This window comes from Fragaria vesca, linkage group LG4 (assembly GCF_000184155.1).
Source record: "Fragaria vesca subsp. vesca linkage group LG4, FraVesHawaii_1.0, whole genome shotgun sequence".
In the NCBI taxonomy this organism is placed as follows: Eukaryota; Viridiplantae; Streptophyta; class Magnoliopsida; order Rosales; family Rosaceae; genus Fragaria; species Fragaria vesca.
This window is the reverse complement of record NC_020494.1, coordinates 10,613,345-10,623,087: the sequence shown is the minus strand read 5'-3', so window position 1 is coordinate 10,623,087 and position 9,743 is coordinate 10,613,345. Positions and strand designations below refer to the sequence as shown.

Genomic DNA, 9,743 nt, shown 5'->3' with positions numbered 1-9,743 from the left:
AATAATATTTCTAATATTTTTGTTGTATCTGTAGGTACAAGGAGTGGAAGAACGAGTTGCGGACCCATTAGACTACGCACGGGAACGCACGTTCTGCTACCCCTGCTGAGTTCCAGTACAGAGAGTACAAGTGGCGTTGGCTTCTGACATCAGAATTCAACAACCCTCGTAAACAGGTATTTAAATAAATTAATTCGTTAATTTATCATTAAGTACGTGCGTTTTAAAATATTTTACTAATAGTTTACTTTTTTCTTTGAAGGCGGTTTCCCGGGTGAACGCTCAGAACCGGCAACGCAACACAAGGAACCATCATGCCGGTTCTAGACCGTTCGCTGTCTTCATGGACGAGGCGGCCAGGGAACATCCAGAGGTCAACCAGTACGTCTATACGTACGAGAGGGCATATCCTGACTCCCAGGAGGATATAGTAAGTACTCTTTCCTTTTTACGGAATTTTTAATTTTACTTATATATATGTCAAAATGTTAATTAATAATTTTTTTCCTATCCAATTAGGCAAATGTGAGGGAGGCTAGTGACGAGGTGATGAGTGCTATAGTGAGGGAGACATGGCCGGACAGGCAGGAGGAAGAGATGTCCGAAGCCATTTTCCGGATCGACACTTCAGATCCGAGGGTTGGGGCGAGGATCATGGGCACAGCCTTCCCACCGCGAGAAAACAACTTCTACTGCCGGGGTCTAGGAAAGAAGGGCCAGGGGGTCCTGAAGACCACTCCAGGATTTCAACGAAAGGCAGCCTCGACCCACAGCAGGACGACTCAGCTAGAGTCGGAAGTTGAGAGACTACGGGAACAGCAAGCCGCTCAGGCTGCCGCTCATGCTGCTCAGGCTGCCGCTCAGGCTGACGCTCAGGCTGCTCAGGCTGCCGCTCATGCCGCCCAGATTGCCGAATATAGAGCCTATACTAGAGCCCTACATGCCGCCCAGCAGGCCCAGCAGCAGCAGATGTTCCAGTACTTCCAGGATTTTACAGCTGCCTAGCTTCAGGGACTTCCACCTCCTCCCATGCCTGCGCCTATAGAGTTACCTCTGCCGCTGCAATCTCCTCACCAGCAGGCCCCAAATTCGGATATTGATTTAGACCATCTAGATTTTGTGTAGTTGATACCTTATATAGTTTTATGTGCTTCTTGTTGGTTATATATATGGAATTGTTTTGGTGTATTTTGCAGCTTGCTTGGAATGGTAATTTAAGAATTTCGTGTATTTTTTTTTTTATTGGAATGGCGTTATAGCCGACGAAACATGCCACAATTCGTCGGCTATAGTATTTTTTTTTTTCCAAAGGGTTTAGCCGACGAATTATGGCATGTTTCGTTGGCTAAACACTACTAAAGCCGACGAAACAGACTCTATGTCGTCGGCTATAGTTATTTTTAAATATTTTAATTATATACTTTAGCCGACGAATATTCTGTTCGTCGGCTTAAGTCTGAGAGTATAGACGACGACACAGGACGTCGTCGGCTAAAGTCTGGAACAATAGCCGACGAAAATAGTTCGTCGGCTAAAGTCTGGAACAATAGCCGACAAAAAATAGTTCGTCGGTTAAAGTCGGACAATAGCCGACGACGGTCTTTAGATTCGTCGGCTAAAGCCATCACCGACGACCCTTTCCCGACGACACTATAGCCGACGAAGGCTCGTCGGCTAAGGTCTTAGCCGACGAATTAGGATAACAGGCCGACGAAAATTTTTCGTCGGCTAAAGTACTTGTCCTGGTAGTGTTGGTTAACTTGATGAGATTGATCAAACCCACAATGCACCAACGCGCTTAAGCATGGGGATTAAAGAGCGCTTAAGATGCAGGCTCATGACTTCATTGGCTCCGCCAACAAATTCGCCACCAATGAACACAGCCGGCACAGATGGGCTGCATCCGAGCCTCAACAGAGCTTGCTCTATTTCTCTCCCTCTGTGCATCTCATCAAGCTCATACACTGCGGGGTTCACACCAAAGTCGGAAAGCAAGGTCTTGATTGAGTGGCTCATGCAACATGAGCTCTTGCTAAAGATCACCACTGGTCTCTCGGACGCCATCTTTGTCACCGCCTCCATTGCTAGCTAGCAGCTTTCTTTTGGTAAACAAGGCGAAAATGTAATGACTCGAAGGCGAAGTGTATGCTAATGGCAACGGCGGGTTGGTAAGTGAAATGTGTTTAGATTCAGAGGAAGTAGAGATTAAAGCTTTCAGAGGAATGTGTATTGGTGAGGTTTTTGATGAGTTTGTGAGTTATGGAGTGCCCTGGAAGTGTATATATATAGGAGATGGGTGAGAGTTGATGGATTGGCACCGTCTAAAAGGGTTTTGATAAAGAAGGAAAATAAGATTGTTCGATTTGTTTTTTTATTTCACATACTTTGATCGATCATTTCTAGACGGCTATCCAAAGCTGCACTAGCTAAGGAGAATCGAAGTTGAAGGCAGGCACACATTGTCGAATTTTAACAGATATAGAGACGTGTCCTTGGTACGTACGGCTTCACATAAATTCTTATCCTAGATAGGCTCCATCATATCCTTGCTTATATTACTGCCATATATGCATTTTGTTCTTCGTTTTTGTTTCTCATTTTGGTGTTGTGTGCCTTATTTTACATCACTTGTACATATAGACAACTGCTTCATGTCTATTAGTAACAAAAAGATTCGCATGCTTATTTTGATATGCTTATTATCGTAAAAAATCAGGTGAATCAAGTAAATTTAATTAGGTTACTTTTCCTATAAGGGTTAGGGTGTAATATTCCATTAGTAATCATTAATTCTAAATTTTTTGTCATGGAAATTTGATAGGATGATATATAGATCTGCAGGCCATGGTGTTTCATTTTGTATCGATTTTGCAGCTCGAATATTTTCTGAGTCGGAAAGAATAGTTGGATTTATCCAATTGGGACCTCCTTTTCCTTCTTGGATCGAATCCAATCATGAAAAGGACACAAAGCAAACGCTTGAAAACAGATCGAAAATTATGTATGTACACTGTATTACATCCTATACTATATATAAACATAGCAGAACTATTTATAATAATGAACTCTTGATTATTTTTGTCAAGAGAAATTAAGTAATTATCTATAGTAAAATATATAAGCTATATAGAGAAGCCATGTTGATGATACGTTACACAGAACACCTCTTTACTCTAGGGTTAACACATTAGTTATATGTAAGTCGACGCCTCGGTCGAAAAGACTGCAGGACTATATTTCCCTAACTATATTCCCCTAAGCTTTGCATCAGCAATTCGAATATTGGCCACAATATTGATGGGAACGTCAAAAGCTTAGTTTAAAGATAAAGAATGCGAGGACGGATCGTGGCATATCACAATCTAAGATTATTAGCGTTTTTCTGGTTTGGTGAGGACGTGAGGAACAGACCCTGTCCAGATTCTCTAGCTCGATCTCACTGAAAGAAAAGATCGATGCATGAGGATGAAAAGGATGAGGCTCATCAGGCTCTTTCTTGTAGCTTTCTTTAACGTTGCTTTTCTAGATACCGATACTCATAGATAACGTTGCTCTTTCTTATGCTTTTCTTTAACGATCTCCGCAAAATATTAATGCGGATCATGGGGGAAAAAAAAGAATAGAAATCAGCTAGTGTTCATTAATCAATTTCTGTTAGAGATCCAAATCAGATCCCTAGCTAGCTGTTTGCTAAGGATGAATTAATACAATCATCCACATATGTTTAATTTGTTTCATCAACGTTTACTATATATATAAATCTATATTCTGGAAACATCTTATTAAGATTGGCCGCGATTCGTGCTTTTCTTGGTGCTAGCAACAATTCTTCTCAAACGTGTCACTTGATTCTATCAGCTGCAGTTCAGCCACCATTGAACATAAGAACAAAGTGTGTAAGAAATCGAGTTAATTAGGAACATGAACCCAGTACAATGGAAGGTTTGCTCGGAATTTGTGAACAGAATTTTCATAGATAATAATAGAAGCACAACTGCAGAAGAACGATCGCTACAAAACCCTTACCCACTGAAGAAGAGCTACAAAACCCTACGAAATGGCCCCATTCAACCAAAACAAAAATTAATGTAGGCTGGGCTTCTTGCGGGCTAGCGGAAACAGTGCGTGGCTAGGCGGTCGATGCTTAGTGGGCCAAAATGGGCCAGGGTCCATCCTTTAAAAGTTAAAAATTAATGTGAAATGGGCTTTGTACGGGCTAGGTGGAAACGTGCACGGCTAGGCGGTCCATGTTAAGTGGGCCAGGGTAGGGCAAATGCTATTTCCGTTCGACACATAGCAGTTACACGCTTCATTATTAATTAGTGCCACGTCACTACTAAAAAACAGTTTCAGACAATGCCTATCGTATAATGATAACCCGTTGTGTGATTAATTTTTAGCTTTTTGGATGTCAGTTTTATATAAAATCGTGGTGTGAATGTGTAAAAATGTGAGCACCAGGTTCCCAAATTGTAAGGTGTGCAACATGTAAGAGTGATACCACGTTTTGTAAAAAAATTATGGTGTGAAAGTATGTATTTTCAACAAAACCTTGTCTGCCAATGTTTCCCTCCAACATTCTCCCAAATTCAGCCTCAAATTTGTAGGGGGAACACAAAATTTGATGGAACAAATGTTGAAACTAAGGCTGGGCTCGGGTCGGGCCGGTTCGGGTTTTCAGAAAACCCGACCGAAACTCGAAAAAATTGGGTCGGGTCGGGTCGTGCTTTTTCAGTTTTTAAGCCCGGCCTGAATTTTTTTTTTCGGCCTTTCAGGAATTATTTCGGGCCCAAACATGATTCTTGCAGTTTACACCATTTCAGCTCTAGATATCCAAAAATAATACATCAACATTGCAGATCAACATTACAAATCAAGGAAACTAAATGGATCAACCAAAATCATCATACAATGACATCTACTTGACTCAAAATCTCTTCATTCTACATCAGTTGACACCCTTCTCATGCGTCTCCTGCCCGTCTAAAGTCTGAGATCCACCGTACCCAATATCAGCGTTATGTCTGCCTTCCAGAATTAAGCTGGCCCCTTGACTGGTAATGAAACGGAAGGAATTTAATACTTACTTTTATTGTTTAGGAAAAAGACCAACTACTCATCTCACTTCATAAGACAAAGAAAACTGGAAGTATACCTCTTCAGATCATACCAGACTGGAGATATATGTGTAAATTTGGAGTTAAACCATTTTTGCCAAGTCATATCCCTTAGAATTCCTGCATAATTTGAAATGTGAAAAGGAAATTACAAACTTGAAGCACAGTTACACAAAGATATCAATCACAAGTAACAAAACTGAACCAACCATAGTCCTAGGTTGTCATCGAAAATCAAACTTTCATAACCAAAAGCACAGTATATTGGACTGAAAATGACTCTTCATACACAAGAAAAACTAATGTACTGGTTCAAACCCTACTACAATCTCTCAAAATAAATTTTTCAATTCCACATCATTTTACTGAATAATTATCGAATCCGGATCCTCTCCTCATGAGAGGGTCCTCATATCTCCTCATGAATTAATCTCAGCCATTTACTTTTAACCAATGGCTGAGATCTTTCTAGTTAAAATAGAGACCTATTTCACATTTACCTCTCCCTCTTCTCCTCAAAATCGATTTCGAACCAGCCCTCTCATTAAGGAAACCTCTCCCTCTTCTCCTCAAAATCGATTTCAAACCACAGCCCTCTCTCTCTCTCAGCCGTCGTCGCCCCCGCACTCTCTCTCTAACCCGTCGCTCGGTCTGCCTCCCTCCGCCGTCGCTCTCTCTCTCTGGCGTCGTCACTCGCTCCGCCTCCCTCCTCCGTCGCTCGCTCTGCCTCCCTCCGCCGTCACTGCTCTCTATTTCCCAAAAGCCCCCCACTTTCTCCATCCGCAGCTGCACCTCCATCTCCGCCGCTTTCGACTCCTCCGACGCCAAGCTCCGAGCTCTCCGGAACCTCTTCCCCGGCGTCGGCCTCGACGCTTACGTCATCCCATCTCAAGAAGGTTTAAAACTACGTCGTTTTGATACTATGAAAGTTTGTGTTTTGATTTTGCTAGTTTTTGAGCTTTCAGCCTCAAAAAGTTTCAAGCCTTGTTTCGATTTTATTTGCTGTTGGAAATTTGGATTCATTTCTAGCTTGGTGTGAAATGCTAGTTGTGATTTGTGTAGTTTTAGTCTTTGTGGTGTTGTTTGAAAACTAGGAGCTTTGGTTTTACTCTATCATGGTCTATACCTATAGTTGATCAGAAATGAATTGCATGGAACAAAAAGTGTTTTTAAGCAATTGGTGTGTGATAGACTATACACCAAAGTTGGTATTATACATGATATGGTGGATTTGTTTAACAATTGATAAATTTGTTCATTTTCTCTAGTACTCATTCCTGTTGAACTGATGTGTCTTTGTGATGTGGATGATTTCCTGCTTGGAGATAGGCAATATGTTGTCTCTTGTTCTGAAGTATATGACAACTGTTGTGTTTTCCATGAGCTGTGATCCAAGATGTAAGTTTGACCTTGCCATAAACTTTGGCCTTTTCAAACCTTGGTCTAGTAGCATCATCCAGAACCAAACCTGAAGTATGAATTGCATGAAAAAATATTCCTGTAGATTCCAGCCCTCATGTCCTGGTCTGGAAAGTACTGAAGGAACTCCTTTTAAAATCCCCAACAGTAAAGATTACTTCACCACTCCAAATCGCAACTTAATATATGGAGCTCAAACACTTCTGCAAACTGTGCAATTTTTACCTTTTTCTTATCTGATGAGCTGTGCAGTTGAGTGAACTTAATTTAGCACAGTTTTAACTCAACATGACATTACATATGATATTATTTGACTTGAGTTCTAGTAATACATTGCACAAGTTTGAGAGTTATGATGTGCTACTAACTGTTGAGGATTAAATCAGCCAGGTTTTACTGTTTTTCGGTAATGAGATTGTGAAATAAGAGCTCATTGGAGCTCATTTGTGTAGTTTGATTGCATTGGCTGCTGGCTTATGTTTATTCCCTTTGAATTATAGTTTAGAGATTGAATCTCACTTTTGTGCATGTTCTTGTGATTGTTGAATATAGGTCTTAAGTTTTTGTTATGGATTTCAGAGCGAGTTCATTGCTAAATGTTACATGAGGAGGACATTTATATCGGGTTTCACTGGGAGTGCAGGCACTGCTGTTGTCACCAAAGATAAAGCAGCTCTTTGGACAGATGGGTCCTATTTTCTTCAAGTGTGTAAAGATTGAAAGTTGATTTTCACTATGGTTTTATGATTTGGATTGAAGTTGATAAGATTTACTCTATTCTATTGTTAGGCTGAAAAGCATTGAAGGCATATTGTTACGCTTGGCTGAATTAGAAGAGGCAGATTGGAGTTGGTATCCATCAAAATCTCTCCCACCAGCTTTTCAACCGGATGACCTTACTGAACTTAGTTTGGTGCATAGCAATATTGATCACCTCTGAACTTAGTGAACTCTCTTTCAGTGTTGGAACTTGGAAGACTTGCAAGAGAAGTACTTAACTAGAATCGTCACCTTTCATTATAATCAATGAATGGTGCAGATTAGTTCATAGAAGAAGATGTCAGATAGACTCATAGACCAATTTACTAGTGTTTCTAATCAAATATTATGTATCATTTCAAATTTTCAATGAAGAAACATTTCACAGTATGAATGTTTGTGCTGCATTTTGATTTCATAGCTTTGAATTTATGAGAGAACTGAGACCAACAAACATTGCAAGTAATACAAGTAATTTAAGACTGAATAGAAATGGAGCAAAAACACAGAATGCAGTTTCATTTCATCTGAAAATTACACTATCATCTCAAATTTACCATTTTTCCCCTGTTGCACTAGATTGAACAAAATATTTGTCATATGCTCATAGCCACTATACAAAATGTTGTCATAGGCTCATAGCCACTACACAAAATCTGCATGACATAGGCTCATAGCCACTACACAAAATCTGCAAATTTGTCCTTGCTGCAATAGATTGAACAAAATGAACCTATCAGCAGAAACCTTTTCCCACAGTTGGGGCATACATATTCTTGAACTGTGTTCTTGTCCTCCAATTCATCTTTCAGTTTTTTCCTCATATGGTGTAGTCTGTACCTTACTACATCATATATCTGAAACATATTACATCATATATCTGAAACATATTCTTGTGAAGGCCTTTTCTAAAAATATAGAAGCCAAAACTTTATCAAGATCTTATACATTCAATAATTAAGTCAACTTGCATTTCTAGTGAAGAAGTAGAAAAAAGAAATTGCTAAACTAAACAATTCACATATCATCAGTTATCAGGAAACTGCTTTGTTTGTTTGCAGTTGTTAAACTAAACCACAACTAAATTATAAACATGCAAACATAGGAAATTAACCTGAGCATAGTCCAGACAACAGTAAGAGTGAGTGTGCAACTTAATTTTCTCTTCCCCTTCTTTTGTATGTTGTTGCCCGTCAGCTGTGGCTGCAACTGCAGCACTAAATATCTTTGCACCCTTGGCTGTCTACAAAAATCAGTGAGTATATAGTTACCCATGTTGTTAATACTTAATATTTTGCCTTGTCTTTAAGGGTTGATGATCACATTATGTATACTATTAACAACTAAATGAATTGGAACTATGTAAACAGCAATCACAGTTGTACTGAACCATTCAGAAACAAAAAGGCACCAAAGAAAACAACGAAGTTCAACATAATCACCTCCTTCCTATGGTCCCGGGTGACCAGTTTCTCCTCCTCAAAAAACCGCAATGTACGACGGAGTTGCTTCGAGTGCAGTTTCAAGTCCTTAGCTAAATCCTCTTCTCTCACCCATTGTCGCCTAGCATCAAGAAACCTCAAGGCATTACTTACAATTGCCTAAACCAAGCAACTTATAGAACAAAGAGCTCGCAAACACACTCATCTCCACAAAAACACATACAAAAGCAACTCGTCTACAATTCAAAATAAGCTCATAGCTCCTCTCGATCAAAGTCATCAAACCTAATTCAAATCTTTCTCTCTAAACTATTCAATTGATGAAAACTAACATTCTTCAACTCCATTTTCCTAATTTCAACTCGAAACAATCTCCGAAACTCGATAATTGATGAAAACTAAAACTGAGCTTCACGAACCTTGAGAGCGCGTCGAGGACAACCACGGCGAGTCCCCGGTTGTCGCCCCGGCCAGTCTTGGGCTGATTATCCCAAGGTGGAGATCGAACTTGAAACTCCAGTACTGAAAAGTTGAAAGCTTGGGATATGGTGGAGGACGTCGTGGAGAGAGAGAGAGAGGACGTGCCGGCGTAACCGGTGGAAGAGGTCGTCGCCGGCTGAGGGAGGCAGAGCGAGCGACTGGTTAGAGAGAGAGTGCGGGGGCGACAACGGCACAGAGAGAGAGAGGGCTGTGGTTCGATATTTTGAGGAGAAGAGGGAGAGGTAAATTAGGTAGATGTGAAATAGGGTTTAATTTTAACTAGAAAGATCTCAGTCATTGGTTAAAAATAAATGGCTGAGATTTATGCACGAGGAAATATGAGGACCCTCTCATGAGGAGAGGATCCGGATTCATAATTATCATATCAATTTTAACTCATGTTACCAGTTCACAAAACACTAATCATTCAACTCTGCTATTCGACATTTCTATTCCATACACTCGAAGTCATCTACAAGCTGATCACCAAAGAAAAAAAACAAAAAAACAAAAAAACAAAACAAAA

The 9,743-nt window shown here is 40.2% G+C and overlaps 3 protein-coding genes across 3 annotated transcripts in view; 1 reads left to right on the top strand and 2 right to left on the bottom strand.

Annotated features, from left to right (window-relative positions):
- Window positions 1–1,773: 1,773 nt before the first annotated feature.
- Window positions 1,774–2,082, bottom strand: LOC101298306 (monothiol glutaredoxin-S2-like). The gene has a single exon (XM_004296757.1). It carries the CDS (start codon window positions 2,080–2,082, stop codon window positions 1,774–1,776), a length of 309 nt encoding a protein of 102 aa, XP_004296805.1.
- Window positions 2,083–2,151: 69 nt separating this feature from the next.
- LOC101310213 (xaa-Pro aminopeptidase 1-like) lies at window positions 2,152–7,530 on the top strand. The gene is made up of 4 exons (XM_004298060.1): window positions 2,152–2,168; window positions 5,881–6,013; window positions 7,116–7,241; window positions 7,326–7,530. The coding sequence occupies exons 1-4, from the start codon at window positions 2,152–2,154 to the stop codon at window positions 7,338–7,340; spliced, it is 291 nt and encodes a 96-aa protein (XP_004298108.1). The 3' UTR covers window positions 7,341–7,530.
- A 445-nt stretch (window positions 7,531–7,975) lies between these two features.
- LOC101309926 overlaps window positions 7,976–9,743 on the bottom strand; it is a 5,053-nt gene continuing 3,285 nt past the window's right edge. Inside the window, exons 2-5 of the mRNA XM_004298059.1 lie at window positions 9,157–9,353; window positions 8,738–8,858; window positions 8,410–8,538; window positions 7,976–8,152 (exon numbers count right to left, since the gene is read on the bottom strand). Of these exons, the coding sequence (XP_004298107.1) occupies window positions 7,976–8,152; window positions 8,410–8,538; window positions 8,738–8,858; window positions 9,157–9,353 (624 nt within the window). The remainder of the gene's footprint in view (window positions 8,153–8,409; window positions 8,539–8,737; window positions 8,859–9,156; window positions 9,354–9,743) is intronic.